Source organism: Electrophorus electricus, chromosome 7 (genome assembly GCF_013358815.1).
Source record: "Electrophorus electricus isolate fEleEle1 chromosome 7, fEleEle1.pri, whole genome shotgun sequence".
In the NCBI taxonomy this organism is placed as follows: domain Eukaryota; kingdom Metazoa; phylum Chordata; class Actinopteri; order Gymnotiformes; family Gymnotidae; genus Electrophorus; species Electrophorus electricus.
Genome location: NC_049541.1, coordinates 10,082,300 through 10,098,668, shown reverse-complemented (window position 1 = coordinate 10,098,668; position 16,369 = coordinate 10,082,300). Strand labels below are relative to the sequence as shown.

Sequence of the window (16,369 nt, the reverse complement as noted above, 5' to 3'; positions counted from 1 at the left end):
TCCGTCAGAGCACCCTCTGAAAGGTCCTGTGGTCAAACCTAGACACATCTCATTTGAATTTATAGTGGCTGCATTACCATAACGGTGTAACATTTTTACAGAACACTTCATTCAATCAGTCATTCAATGACCTGTTTCAATGTATCCAAGCACCACACAGCGCACCACACGCTCAAACTCCCAGGCCTCCGACAGAAGGCCGGAGTATGAGGGAAAAAAATACGACCACCCACTGGAAGGCTAAGAAAGGAATTTTCATTTATGTATTTTCTACCCAGAATATACAGGATTTTGCATAGTATACAGTCTGTCCTTCTGGGCTGGGGGCTCTTGTGTTTCCTGGGCTAGACCAACTACTGTAGTTTTTCTCCACATGCTCTGTGCAGCGAACACAGAAGTCATGATGGAGAACATGAACTTTTCCGCTTTCCTTCCTGCTTGAGCCGCGTCAGGCCTGCCGCGCCTGTCAGTGGTTCACTGTTCCTGTATCTTTAACAAACTGTGGTCTAGTTAGGCACTACAGCACTGATTACCTCATGTGAAAATCTTATCTCAGCATACTTCTGTGGCAACGATGTGTCATGATGATTCTGAATTTTAAATGATAGATTCATATCATAAGCTTGATATTTTTGAATATACTGTATTTCTGAAAAACTTGAACTTTAGAAAACAGTTTATTAAACAATCACCTAATAATTAGCTCGAAGGTAAGTTAGCAAACCCAGATTGAAATTCTCTGAGTGAATCAGTAGGGCTCTATTGCCCAGCTGTACTTATGGGCTCTTCAGAGGCAGATGAGGTGTGTTGATTTGTGTGTGTGTGTGTGTGTGTGTGTGTGTGTGTGTGTGCCCACAAATGTGTTTGTGTGTGTGTGTGTGTGTGTGTGTGTGCTGTAGGCAGAGGAAAGGCATGGCAGTATTGAGGAGCGTATGCGACATTTGGAAGGACAGTTGGAAGAGAAGAATCAGGAACTTCTGAGGGTAAACTACCTTGCACTCTTACTGTGACTACACCCATGACTACAGGATAAGACTACATTACCCACATACACCACATCACTATACTACACTACATTACCCACATACACCACATCACTATAGTACACTACATTACCCACATACACCACATCACTATAGTACACTACATTACCCACATACACCACATCACTATACTACACTACATTACCCACATACACCACATCACTATAGTACACTACGTTACCCACATACACCACATCACTATACTACACTACATTACCCACACACACCACATCACTATAGTACACTACGTTACCCACATACACCACATCACTATAGTACACTACATTACCCACATACACCACATCACTATACTACACTACATTACCCACATACACCACATCACTATACTACACTACATTACCCACATACACCACATCACTATACTACACTACATTACCCTCATACATCACATCACTATAGTACACTACATTACCCACATACACCACATCACTATACTACACTACATTACCCACATACACCACATCACTATACTACACTACATTACCCACATACACCACATCACTATACTACACTACATTACCCTCATACATCACATCACTATAGTACACTACATTACCCACATACACCACATCACTATAGTACACTACATTACCCTCATACACCACATCACTATAGTACACTACATTACCCTCATACATCACATCACTATAGTACACTACGTTACCCACATACACCACATCACTATACTACACTACATTACCCACATTCACCACATCACTATAGTACACTACGTTACCCACATACACCACATCACTATACTACACTACATTACCCACATTCACCACATCACTATACTACACTACATTACCCACATACACCACATCACTATACTACACTACATTACCCACATACACCACATCACTATAGTACACTACGTTACCCACATACACCACATCACTATACTACACTACATTACCCACATACACCACATCACTATAGTACACTACGTTACCCACATACACCACATCACTATAGTACACTACATTACCCACATACACCACATCACTATACTACACTACATTACCCACATACACCACATCACTATACTACACTACATTACCCACATACACCACATCACTATACTACACTACATTACCCTCATACATCACATCACTATAGTACACTACATTACCCACATACACCACATCACTATACTACACTACATTACCCTCATACATCACATCACCATAGTACACTACATTACCCACATACACCACATCACCATAGTACACTACATTACCCACATACACCACATCACTATAGTACACTACATTACCCTCATACACCACATCACTATAGTACACTACATTACCCTCATACATCACATCACTATAGTACACTACGTTACCCACATACACCACATCACTATACTACACTACATTACCCACATTCACCACATCACTATAGTACACTACGTTACCCACATACACCACATCACTATACTACACTACATTACCCACATTCACCACATCACTATAGTACACTACGTTACCCACATACACCACATCACTATACTACACTACATTACTCACATTCACCACATCACTATAGTACACTACGTTAACCACATACACCACATCACTATAGTACACTACGTTACCCACATACACCACATCACTATAGTACACTACGTTACCCACATACACCACATCACTATAGTATACTCCATTGCACTCTTACACCACATCACTGTAGTGCACTACATTACCCACATACACCACATCACTATAGTACACTACATTACCCACATTCACCACATCACTGTAGTACACTACACTACCCACATACACCACAACACTGTAGTACACTACATTACCCTCATACATCACATCACTATAGTACACTACATTACCCACATACACCACATCACTATAGTATACTCCATTGCACTCTTACACCACATCACTGTAGTGCACTACATTACCCACATACACCACATCACTATAGTACACTACATTACCCACATTCACCACAACACTGTAGTACACTACATTACCCACATACACCACATCACTATAGTACACATTACCCACATACACCACATCACTATAGTACACTACATTACCCACATACACCACATCACTATAGTATACTCCATTGCACTCTTACACCACAACGCTACAGCAAATTGCTACACTTACCTCTGAACTCTGATTTATAAACATCTTTCAGCTATAGCTACACAACTACAAAATGCAAAAGTAACCATTGCTGGACTTTGACAGCACTAACCAGTGGATGTCCACTCAATCAAATAGTTAATTCACCACATGTAAAGAATATAATATTTTTTATAGTGATATAGTATATGAAATATAGTATATGAAAGATTATGTTTATAAGATTAAAAAGATAAATATAAGAATTAAAAGAATTCTTATAATATTATAAGAAGTGTGGTGTCAAAGCACCTGTTATATCATGTTCAGAATAACTGTGTTTGTGTGTGTGTGTGTGCGTGCGTGTGCGTGAGCGTGAGCGTGTGCGTGTGCGTGAGCGTGAGCGTGAGCGTGTGCGTGAGCGTGCGCGTGAGCGTGCGTGTGCACATTTTCATGTTTTTTTTTCCTTTCTAGGCTCGCCAGAGAGAGAAGATGAACGAGGAGCACAACAAGCGTCTCTCCGATACCGTGGACCGTCTCCTCACTGAGTCCAACGAGCGCCTGCAGCTCCACCTGAAAGAGAGGATGGCCGCCCTGGAGGAGAAGGTTCCCACCACCGCCTTCTGCTCCTGAAGCGCTGTGCATTTTCATATAATATAGATGATATATTTATAACGCTACAGATATGAATAATGAGAAATCTATATATATTTATAATACTATATATATATATATGTATTATAAATAATAAGGGAGGTGCTGAGGTGGAAAACCTCATTACAGAGAATTGTGTTAACGAAATATACTTACTGCTAGTTTCAGATACGGTTTAATTCCAAAAGCTCAATAACTGGGAAAATTATTTTAGTCATTATGTTTTCTTTGCACCCATTGCTTTAAAAATACCCCTTTCCTTAATGTGCTAATAATGTGTTTTATATTAGTGTTATGACCGGAATGACCGGATGGCTTTTTGTTATTAACCGGGCATCTCACCAAACTACGATGTTTTGGATAAAATGTCCCAGCTTCTAAAACATATAATGTCATAACAATGAACCTGTGTTGAAACGCTGCAGTGAAAAGGGAAGCTTTGTCCATACACTGCCCTTCCGTTTGCCTTTCTTTGTTGTTAGAATGTTTTAATACAAGACTCAGAGAACTACAGGAAACAGCTGGAAGACTCCATTCACGAAAAGGTAACTGAGAGATTGCTCGTTCCTATAGCTTCCTTGTTCATATAACGTCTTTACGCTTTATTTTCAGGTTCAGTAGTGCAAAACCCTTTTTTATTTAATAATGGAATTAAGGTTGTTGTTTTTTTTTTGAACATTGCAAACGTTACAGAAGTATGCAAATGTTTGACATTGCGAAATGAGATTTCATTCACAAGTTGTGAGGGGTTTTGGTGCGTGTAGACTCAGCTGGCAGACGAGGTGGAGAAGATGCGCGTGGAGCTCGATCAGTTCCGCCTGAGGGTGGGGTCACTCACAGAGCCGACGTTGTCACGGTGAGTGGGGGATGAGTGAGCTGATGACAGTACAGGCCAGGATGCTCACGAATGGTGTGTGTGAACAAACACTGGATGGAACAAAACTATTAGAGACAGAGAGCTGATTCGTGTGATTTGAATATACATTATGTGCACAGGTGTGTGGTTTGTGTCTGTGTGGGTGTACACGTTTAAATGCATGTGTGCGTGCGTGCGTGCGTGTGTGTGTGTGTGTGTGTGTGTGTGTATCACAGGTCCCACCTGGACGCATCCACGGAGCTGCGCTACTCACTGGGCTCTCTCGCTGAGACCCAGTCTGATCATTATCGCTCAGCAAAAGTAATGCACCGGTCCCACAGGGGCCGTATGGGACACCGCAGGGAAGAACAGAAGGTCTCAGTGTCACCTCACTGCAGCCTCACCTCTCACTGCAGCCTCACCTCTCACTACTGTCTCACCTCTCACTGCAGTCTCACCTCTCACTGCAGTGTCACATCTCACTGCAATCTCACCTCTCACTGCAGTCTCACCTCTCACTGCAGCCTCACCTCTCACTGCAGCCTCACCTCTCACTGCAGTCTCACCTCTCACTGCAGTGTCACATCTCACTGCAATCTCACCTCTCACTGCAGCCTCACCTCTCACTGCAGCCTCACCTCTCACTGCAGTCTCACCTCTCACTGCAGCCTCACCTCTCACTGCAGCCTCACCTCTCACTGCAGTGTCACATCTCACTGCAATCTCACCTCTCACTGCAGTCTCACCTCTCACTGCAGCCTCACCTCTCACTGCAGCCTCACCTCTCACTGCAGTCTCACCTCTCACTGCAGCCTCACCTCTCACTGCAGCCTCACCTCTCACTAGTCTCACCTCTCACTGCAGTCTCACCTCTCACTGCAGCCTCACCTCTCACTGCAGTCTCACCTCTCACTGCAGCCTCACCTCTCACTACAGTCTCACCTCTCACTGCAGCCTCACCTCTCACTGCAGTCTCACCTCTCACTGCAGCCTCACCTCTCACTACAGTCTCACCTCTCACTGCACTACTGCAGTCTTTTTTCACTGTGTCACTGAAGTCTCTGTCTTATATGATCACTGGCACTATTCTTTGTGTTGTGAGCTTTGAATCTTTTCTCCCTCATCTTCTGCGTAGGTTTCTTTCTCTCTCTCTCTTTATGCCTGTGCCTCTGTCAGGTTCTAGGGGCCTGTGAATATACTGTGGTGGATTTTTAAATTATTACCGTTTTTTATTTAAATTTCTCTGCTGGAAAAAAAAATAAAGCTCTTGGCAGGAAGGCGATACAGGATATAACTCAAGAAGTTTTCTGTGGTGTGCAAGCGTTTTTCAAAAACACTGTGTTCCTCAGTGTTTTCCAACCCAGGGACCTCCAGACAATTGAGATTTTTGCTCTGTCCCTGCTCCCATTACACCTGCCCCAGGTGTTCGGTGCTCGCGAGTCGTGGGTACAGTGCCGGGAGCAAGGATCGAGCAGTAATGAGATACCGCTTGCAGCACCCAGGGAACTGGGTTGAGAATACACAACATTAATGCAACGAGTAAAATGTTTTCCAATAAAACACCGTCGAAGCTCAGAAACTGATGTCCATGTAGACTGAGTCGCTGATGTCGACCCCCTCCAGGCGAAGTCTCTGGGGGAGCATGACTGGAGGCCACAGCAGCTGGGCGTCCTGGCCGGCCACCCGTTTGAGAGCGACACAGAGCTGTCAGACGTGGACGACGACGACGGCGAGACTCTGTTCAGCTCGATGGATTTGCTGTCTCCCGGAGGCCATTCTGACGCCCAGACGCTGGCCATGATGTTGCAGGAACAGCTGGACGCCATCAACAAGGAAATTCGGTTAGTGAACTCCGAGATACACTTCATTTCCTGTTTGCCATACGGTGTAGAAGGCCAGCATGAAAGTCATTTTCACTCACTGACCGAGTCCCGCTATGGACGTGCACACACTCGAGAGGACAGTGCAATAGCTCGTTAGTAGTGAAGATGGGAATAAGCACATTGTTGTGAATAGTGATTATTGGTAAGTAGGTAATACTTTTTTTAAGAGAGGATATATCCAAGATTTATGTTTTTTACTAAGATACTGTGATATGTGTTAAAGTCAATGGTGACAAGGATTACTGTATTTCTTTTAATCTGTCATTGTCCATTTTACCTAGTGTGAATCTTTTTTTTTTTAAGTGATTATTAGTATTTACATTTATATTTACCACATTTAGCAGATGCCCTCATCCAGAACTATTTACAGAAGTGCTTTGTAATCTCAGGCTAAAGGCCTATTAGAGATGAGTTAATATAATAAGAAATACAGCAGTCATTTTTTACTTTACTTTTTCACTTATTTAGTCCATATTTCATGAAAAGATTAATCTTCAGTCTTCATTTGAAGTCAGCCAGGGTAAGTTCCTTGATGCCAGGCAGGACATTGAAGAGTAGCCGTCCTGTCTTGAGGGAAGACATGCGGCTGCGGCCGATGGATCGGTTCCTCGGGTCTGGTGGCATAAAGGGAAGAGTTCTGAGGACCGAGGTGCAGTCTTGAAATGAGCAAGCACCTGAGTGGCTTCTGTAGAGAGAAATAGCAACATTTTCCTGATGTTGTAGAGGAGTAACATGTAACATGAGGAGCGATCAATAGTTGGTTGACCGGATTTACCTCAAGGTTGCGTTACTTGTCGGATGGAACGATCCGAGAGTTCTCCAGTGACATCACAAGGTCCTGAGGTGGAGAAACCTCTCCAGGGATATATATCAGCTCCATCTACCTGGAATTTCGTTTTAAGCGATGGGTGCATGACGGGACGTTTGCCAGGCATGTTGAGATACGAAGCAGAAACCTGAGCATTTGAGGCGGGAAAGGCGAAAACGAGCATGCAGGGAGAGTGGAAGAGGACCAAGCACTGTGACTTGTGGGACGCCAGTGGAGCAGATGTGGGTCCCCTTAATGTCACCTTAATATACCCATCCATGGAAAGAAGCAAATTCTGCGGTTGGCCATACGGAAGGCTGCTCTGAGATCAGGAACAATCAGGCCTCTGAGTAACAGCAACCAGCGCCATTCTTATGGAGTGTGCCACTCTGAGACCAGACTGGTTATCAGCCTGCAGTTTGTTAGCAAGCTAGCAGGCAACTTCATTATCTAGCAAGATTAAAAAATGCATTCACATTCAAACATATCAAAGATTTCCCAGACACTGCACTTAAGCACTTTTGGGGGAAATTATAATTATCTTATTTCTGTAATTATAGCACAAGAGTCCTTTTTATGGGTGTCTAATTCCCCATTCCTGAAAATAACATAAACAAGAAATCCAAGGGACTTCATGTTTATTGTATGCTTGGGATGAAACTAACAGTGGACTAGTATTTTGGCACTTTGCAGCAGATTAGCTTGGACGATATCAGATCTTTAGAAGCTGGGGAATTTCCTCTGCAGTAAGACACTGCAGACCACTCAAACACTGCGCTTCCTTTCGATATTAACAAGTATTTCAGATGCTGTGCTGTGGGTGCAGTGTATGGAATTACTTGCCTAGCTATCTTGTTACATTTAGCATACTGCAGTGGACATAACAGCAATGTCTCACTGGAGGAACAGGTGCCTCTCAAGTCTTATGAATATCTGATATACTGTTTATCCAATAAGAGAAGGCCATTGCACTCTTCACCAAAAGACAGTACAGGACTATAGGAATAAAATGTATTTTATTCGTCTTTATCAGTAGTATGAAATGTATCTACAGTATTGTACAGTAAAATTACTAGTCCTCTGGTATTAATATGTTAATCCGTATCCATTTGTCAAGCACATGTCTTGTTCATTCTTATTAGTACATGTATTTAAACCCTTTCTGGTCCCGTTTGTTTGCTGATTATTGATTCCAAGCCTCGTGTTTTCTCTTACTGTTGTTGTGATTCCTCGCCTCTGTTTGTTATCTCTAGTTTTAGTTTTTTGTTCTTATCATTGATTGTGTCTTTGCCTGCTTCCCCTTTTGGGTCACCGTGTGTTTTGTTTCGTTTTGTTCACCATGTATTCTCATACTCTGCGTGTCGGGTCTATGACCCTGGACCGTCCTGAGGATTGCCATTCTGGATTTTGCCTCTGATAAATAATCTCAGTGTTACACCATGCGAGACATTAATGAGTGCGTTGCGTTATAAATGTTTGCATTATCGAGTCCTTAAGTGAAGGAGGTCAGCCTTCCTAAAGTCTGCGAGCGTGTGTTTCTCTCCGGGGCTGTCGGCCAGGCTGATCCAGGAGGAGAAGGAGTCAACGGAGCTGCGGGCGGAGGAGATCGAGAACAGGGTGGCGAGTGTGAGTCTGGAGGGGTTGAACCTGGCACGGGCGCACCACCATGGAGCCTCCATCACCGCATCGGCCACGGCCTCTTCGCTGGCTTCCTCCTCTCCACCCAGCGGGCGCTCTACGCCCAAACTCACCCCTCGCAGTCCCGCACGCGACATGGAGCGCATGGGGGTCATGACCCTGGTATGGTTTCTTCCATGGTTTCTACCCCCTTCGTTTCAAAAATTGATTGGCCCCAGTAGTTAAAGTAAACACACTCACAGGTTTAACAAAACAGAAATGGTGAGAGAAGCACTCGGTATTTGGTTCAGGTCAGACTGGGTGCAGGGAGGTGGGCCGTTGAGAGGTCCAGGGTGTTTTTAAAGCACTTCACAAATGTGTTCTTTCGCATACGGTGGATGAGTATTGTTAAGAGATGTTGTATTGTTTTCCTGAGATTAATGTGCCTGTTAATGTCTCCTGCAGCCCAGTGACCTGAGGAAGCACAGAAGAAAGGTAGAATGGCATTTCTGAGCACAGAGCCTGTCCTGCCGTGGTAAACGCAAGTGTCTCACTAATCAGAGCAGTATGAACGTGACCTCTGCGCATCTGTGTCTGCGCATCTGTGTCTGCGCGTGTGTGTGTGTGTGCGCATGTGCGCGCGTTCCAGATTGCAGCTGGGGATGAGGACGGTCGGGAGGATAAGGCCACCATCAAGTGCGAGACCTCTCCTCCTCTGACACCACGCCAAGTCCGCCTGACGCGCACACTCCCAGCATCCTCTCACAACGACGCGCGGTAACACACCCACGCAAGCAAGCAAACATATACTACCACAACCATCCACATTCACGCATCCCAGAAGCCGAATGAAAGGGCGTCCCGTTGTGTGAATGTGTGCGTGCAGTCTGGCTGCTACACTGGACACAGAAGCCAGCGCTCTGAGCAGCGTAGCCAGCAGCCAGGACTCCCTGCACAAGCAGCCCAAGAAAAAAGGCATCAAGTCCTCCATCGGCCGTCTGTTCGGAAAGAAAGAGAAAGGCAGACTGGGGCACCTGGGAAAAGAGCTCATGGGAGCAGGACCAGGTTAGAGTGCACTCTCTCTCCATCTCTCTCTCTCAGAGGACTGGCAACAACAGCCCCATGCAGCTGTGTAGTTAGGAGGTTGGACTGCTAGCGGCCGCAGGCCTGCCAACCCGGCACTTCTGTAAGGCCGCAGAACTGCCGTTTTGTCTGGTCTGACTGAATCAGCTGAGTTGAGTTGAATTCTCTGTCTTTCTCTCTCCCATCTTTCTGTCTCGTTTTTCACTCGTTCTCTGTACATGTATGAATACTACTCACAGATGAAGCGACGTTTTATCCAATGAAAGTGGGTAAAGAGGTTATATTAATGATAAGGAATGTCTCACTGCGTGTCCGTGACTGACCAGTGCTCTCTTCCCGTTAGGCAACGTGTCTGACCCGGAGCTGCTCAGTCAGGACATCACGGTGGGCAAACTGGGCACACAGGCCGAGAAGGACCGCAGGCTCAAGAAGAAGTGAGTGTTCTGCACGAAGCGCCTCGCGGACCGCGCAGACGCGTTTGGCGAAGGGCGTCCTGTGCATTACTGGATAGCGCTCTGTTGTCTTGACGAGCCCAGCCCAGTTCGTAGGTCGGTTCAGCTGTTAGAGGCTGCTCTGGCGAGATATTTGACCACTCAAAGGAGGGAAGTGTTTGTGTGTGCAGGTCCTGTTTAAAGCTTGCCTGTAATCTAGGATTCTCACAAACCTTTATGTTAATATCACATAATTAGTGTGTGATTCGCCCCCTTAACCAGGGATCTCTGAAGAGTCACAGCACTACACAGTTTAGTGACTTCTTTCCTCTGACAACACCCAATTCACCTCATCAGTGATTGGTTAAATAAGGTCAGGTGTGCTGAACTGGTAAAACTTCATAACTTTCCCTTTAAGCAGCAACACTGACCAAACAATTCACCGCAAGTCCTTTAGACCGTGCAGAAACCAATCCACAACCCCTCTGAGCAACCTACAGGAGAAAATGCATGAAGAGTTCAGGGAGTAGCATGTACATTTGCAGTCTACATCCAAATCGAGTCGTATGCGTTGCATTTTGTACCATTGATGCCAGGTAGAGATGACGTTGCCATAAAAGGAGTGTGCGGGTACTGTAAAACAGCGTTTTACAGAGTCACAGCACATGACACAACAGCGAATGCGTATGACAGTGAGTGATCCTGGTGCATACTCGGTTATGAGTCGGAGAATGTGTGATCGATCAGTAATGTCTGAGCTGTACCGCTCTCTCCACAGCTGGGGGAGGGGTTGCTTGTTGCTCCGTGGGTTTGCTGGGTCGATGCCTTCAGAGCATGTTACTGATATTCCTGGCGAGCCCCGCCCCCTGCCCCGCCTCCCGCCCGCCACATCGTATTCACTGTGCTCATGCTTAAGCAGGCCGCCATGACCTCCCGTGAAATAATCGCTTTTTGGTTTTGCTGCCCCGTCGTGACTTTGGCCGCTGGAAGGCACGTCTCCGTAGTGTCATGGCATTCCGATGCCTTTTTGCATGCTGTATGGTCGGGACTGTTAAACTGGAAGAGAAGAGCGTGCTGAGTAAGTGGGAGTGAAAGACTGCTGGCCTGCTTCTGTACAGTTCTGCCCACGTGCCCTTATTCCTGGGCGGGTCAGAACCTGCAGTGCAAACATATTATATTAACAGATTAGCATTTTTTAAAATGCTTTAACACACTGTACTGTACATACAGTATGCTCACTTTATTTTAACAAACATTTAATTTTGTCTCCCCTCTCTCTCTCTCTCTCTCTCTCTCTCTCTCTCTCCCTCTCTCTCTCTCTCTCCCATCTCTCTCTCTCTCTCTCTCCCTCTCTCCCTCTCTCTCTCTCCCATCTCTCTCTCTCTCTCCCTCTCCCTCTCTCTCTCTCTCCCTCTCCCTCACTCTCTCTCTCACCCTCTCACACCCTCTCCCTCTCTCTCTCTCTCTCCCTCTCTCTCTCTCTCTCTCTCTCTCCCATCTCTCTCTCCCTCTCTCTCTCTCTCTCTCTCTCTCCCATCTCTCTCTCTCTCTCTCTCTCTCCCTCTCTCTCTCTCTCTCCCTCTCTCTCTCTCTCTCCCTCTCTCTCTCCCTCTCTCTCTCTCTCTCCCTCTCTCTCTCTCTCTCTCTCTCTCTCTCTCTCTCTCTCTCTCTACCTCTCCTCATCTGATTCTGTATCAGCGGGTAAGTTTGGTCTGCGTCGTTGAGACTTGCTGCGTTCCCCACTCGTGGGCGCCGTGCGTGTCTGTGTGTGTGTCTCTGTGCCGCTGTGATTGTGTCGCTCTGAGAGGGGTCAGCTGTGTTCACCGTGCCGGTTTGCCACCTGCGGCCCCAGCTCCGCCCCACCCGACCCCCGACCCCTACAAGCCCCTCCCTCCCTTTGTCCTCTCCTGCCATTTCTCTCAGTCGATACTACATGGGACGCTTCCCTTCTGCAGTTCTGTAAAGGATGCATCTCTGCCTGGAAAGATGTGTGTGCCTTCAGCCTGTTTCTGAACTGCTGTGTTGAGGCCTATGTGTTTGTGGTTTGTGTGTATGTTTGTGTGAGTGTGCGTGTGTGTGTGTGTGTGTGTGCGTGTATTTGTGTGTATGTGTGCATACAGTTACAAGAAAAGGTTTGTGAGCCATTTACTGGGATTTCTGCATGAATGTCTCTTAAAATGTGATCTGATTTTTTTTTCTAAGTCCTAAAAACAAATATAATCATTTAATATACAACACATTAATTTTACATTTCATGGATATTATATAAATACAGTTTGAAAAAAACAAAAAAAACAAAAACTCTTCAAAAGAGGGATTGAGTGCTCGTCTTCCAGTAGCTTCCAGTCTGCTCTGGTGTGTCTGGTGCGTGTTTTTCCAAACATCTGCTTGTCATAAATGATGTCACAGCAGTGCCATATGGCCTAATACGGCATGATCAAAAGATCATTTAGAAGACCTTCAAAGAACGTTGTTCAGGCTGGTTAGGCTGGAGGGGTGGAACCCGCCCACCTCCGTCAGTGCACCGTCACACGGAGAGGTTTGCAAATGCAGGAAATTCAGCACTGTTACTTCTCTGCCTAGGAGTGACTGTGCCACTGTGGTCAAATACCAGAGCGATGAGCAGATGAGACAAAAGTCAAAAGGAAACATTGTTATTTACTAAGCATAAGGTCCGACATTTTTTTCTATCAGTCAGTCGATAGTGGAAATAGAATATTCAGTGGCATGGCCACTAATAATGACTTGGATTCTTTAAACCATTTTGTTCAATAATGTTTTGGCACGAAATTAATTATTTATAATTATGACTTGGATGATGATATGGTCCCATTTTAGGTACTCTTAATGCAAAAATCCTGATCATTTTAAAGCGTTGACCTTGTTCCTGCAGCTGTATGCGCCTCTGTCTGTGTGCTGGATTGGAATAACCAGGCCCCATGGCTGGTTATGGATTACCACCTCTTCCGAATTCTGTTCTTGATTCCCTTTGTTGTTTAATGACTAGTTTTCTCCCTCCCCAGCGTCAGTATGTTCAGAGGATATCAGTCACATGTAACACAAGTCAGCCTGACCATATCATATCCGACATGTAAAGATAAGGAAAGGGTCACGGCACCGCTACACTTGAATACAACACCTCAAGGACCTGATAAGCTACAGCGGGGATGTCAGATATTGTGTTCCCCGGAGAACCACAGCACTGTAAAGTGTCATGTTTGCTCTGCTCTGACCTCCCAGTGTAGCTCATGAAGGCCTTGGGAACTGAAGAGGTGGGTCAGGTGTGTTGGATCGGAACGAGTTTCAGACCCCCAATTAAAGCTTTAATGCATAAAAAATTGAGACATCAGATCAGTATTGCCCCTACTAGATATTGGTTCCAGACCGTTCAGTTTGGCACTTTTTTTTTTTCTCACGTTAGCTCTTACACACTTTAAAGACCTCAATACACCTGGCCCAAGGTCTGGTCTGCAGATAGTAAACAAATCCCATAACTCTCTCTCCCTCTCTGTTTGCTGCTGCATATTTTAAATCCAGGGTGCCCAACGCTGTATTCAAGTGTCCTTACTTTGCACTGCAAATGCATTTCTGCATTATTAATTCATCTTCAGAAGGAGGAAAATCCAGCACTTACTTTTAATCACTGTCCACTTAACATTGCCTTACTGTGGGTTCTGTAATACATACCACTTAGACGGACAATTGCACAACAGTACTGCAAACTAAATTTGAATATGCTATATAAGAAACTAGCAGAGCATGGAACGCAGGCGAGTGTGTGCAGGTCCAAGCAGGTAGCACAGTCGTGTGTGCAGGTCCAAGCAGGAAGCACAGTCGTGTGTGTGTGCAGGTCTAAGCAGGTAGCACAGTCGTGTGTGTGTGCAGGTCTAAGCAGGTAGCACAGTTGTGTGTGTGTGCAGGTCTAAGCAGGTAGCACAGTTGTGTGTGTGTGCAGGTCCAAGCAGGTAGCACAGTCGTGTGTGTGCAGGTCTAAGCAGGTAGCACAGTCGTGTGTGTGTGCAGGTCTAAGCAGGAAGCACAGTCGTGTGTGCAGGTCCAAGCAGGTAGCACAGTCATGTGTGTGTGTGCAGGTCCAAGCAGGTAGCACAGTCATGTGTGCAGGTTCAAGTAGGTAGCACAGTCATGTGTGCAGGTCCAAGCAGGTAGCACAGTCATGTGTGCAGGTCCAAGCAGGTAGCACAGTCATGTGTGTGTGCAGGTCCAAGCAGGTAGCACATTCGTGTGTGTGTGTGTGTGTGTGTGTGTGCAGGTCCAAGCAGGTAGCACATTCGTGTGTGCAGGTCTAAGCAGGTAGCACAGTCGTGTGTGTGTGCAGGTCTAAGCAGGAAGCACAGTCGTGTGTGCAGGTCTAAGCAGGTAGCACAGTCGTGTGTGTGTGCAGGTCTAAGCAGGAAGCACAGTCGTGTGTGCAGGTCCAAGCAGGTAGCACAGTCATGTGTGTGTGTGCAGGTCCAAGCAGGTAGCACAGTCATGTGTGCAGGTTCAAGCAGGAAGCACAGTCGTGTGTGTGTGCAGGTCTAAGCAGGTAGCACAGTCGTGTGTGTGTGCAGGTCTAAGCAGGTAGCACAGTTGTGTGTGTGTGCAGGTCCAAGCAGGTAGCACAGTCGTGTGTGCAGGTCCAAGCAGGAAGCACAGTCGTGTGTGTGTGCAGGTCTAAGCAGGTAGCACAGTCGTGTGTGTGTGCAGGTCTAAGCAGGTAGCACAGTTGTGTGTGTGTGCAGGTCTAAGCAGGTAGCACAGTTGTGTGTGTGTGCAGGTCCAAGCAGGTAGCACAGTCGTGTGTGTGCAGGTCTAAGCAGGTAGCACAGTCGTGTGTGTGTGCAGGTCTAAGCAGGAAGCACAGTCGTGTGTGCAGGTCCAAGCAGGTAGCACAGTCATGTGTGTGTGTGCAGGTCCAAGCAGGTAGCACAGTCATGTGTGCAGGTTCAAGTAGGTAGCACAGTCATGTGTGCAGGTCCAAGCAGGTAGCACAGTCATGTGTGCAGGTCCAAGCAGGTAGCACAGTCATGTGTGTGTGCAGGTCCAAGCAGGTAGCACATTCGTGTGTGTGTGTGTGTGTGTGTGTGTGCAGGTCCAAGCAGGTAGCACATTCGTGTGTGTGTGTGTGTGTGTGTGTGCAGGTCCAAGCAGGTAGCACAGTCATGTGTGCATGTCCAAGCAAGTAGCAAAGTCGTGTGTGTGCAGAGTTTGTGTGCAGGTCCAGGCATTTAACATGGTCGTGCTAATCACTTGTTTTCGTGCTCTGCTGGATTTCTTTTGTCACTGTAGCATTTTGTGCTGAACTGTCCCTTTAAGTATCATAAAGTCTTCTCTATATGTTCAGTACCCCAGTGCCTGCAAACAGCCTCACTCATTTTGCCTTGTCCGATCTGACCCATGTTTCTTGTTTGGCAAAATTTTGGGTCAACATAATTGGATTTTATCAGTAGTGTTTCCTGACTTTTAGCATGTAAAGACTTGTAATGTAAAATCTATGTTCAATAATTACAGGCATTTTTCTGCTAAGCTTCAGCCTGCCAGGCGTCTGTGGGGTCTGCATGTTGAAACACGAGAGACAGCCTTCTTTTTATTTTTTAAATTTTTTCTTTTTTTAGCATTTTTAGTTTTGAAAGCTTTGTACAGTTTATCACAATGACCTTCTCCTATGGTGCTATAAACTGGAAAGCCAACACTATGAAATAACTACAGCAGACAGAAGACCTCAGACAGAAACCTCCCTCGGTGTTGAATGACTTGTACAGTGTCGGGCTGGACGTAATTGGACACTGCAGGTGTTAATTCATCACTGTAGGGGCTAATTTGGCGCGGGATATAGCTGTCTAGGGTTAGAGTGGGTTTCTGCTTGTTTGTTTT

General features: G+C 45.8%; 1 protein-coding gene across 3 annotated transcripts in view; it reads left to right on the top strand.

The window, feature by feature from the left end:
* Positions 1 to 16,369, top strand: part of ppfia2 (PTPRF interacting protein alpha 2) — a 155,994-nt gene that overhangs the window by 123,326 nt on the left and 16,299 nt on the right. For 2 of the 3 annotated variants that reach the window (XM_035528094.1, XM_035528096.1), the window contains exons 10-21: positions 900 to 983; positions 3,638 to 3,769; positions 4,300 to 4,362; positions 4,582 to 4,673; positions 4,910 to 5,048; positions 6,297 to 6,514; positions 8,924 to 9,164; positions 9,447 to 9,476; positions 9,631 to 9,758; positions 9,868 to 10,046; positions 10,408 to 10,498; positions 12,194 to 12,196. In XM_035528094.1, the coding sequence (XP_035383987.1) occupies positions 900 to 983; positions 3,638 to 3,769; positions 4,300 to 4,362; positions 4,582 to 4,673; positions 4,910 to 5,048; positions 6,297 to 6,514; positions 8,924 to 9,164; positions 9,447 to 9,476; positions 9,631 to 9,758; positions 9,868 to 10,046; positions 10,408 to 10,498; positions 12,194 to 12,196 (1,400 nt within the window). The remainder of the gene's footprint in view (positions 1 to 899; positions 984 to 3,637; positions 3,770 to 4,299; positions 4,363 to 4,581; positions 4,674 to 4,909; positions 5,049 to 6,296; positions 6,515 to 8,923; positions 9,165 to 9,446; positions 9,477 to 9,630; positions 9,759 to 9,867; positions 10,047 to 10,407; positions 10,499 to 12,193; positions 12,197 to 16,369) is intronic. The other variant, XM_035528095.1, reaches the window with a different exon arrangement.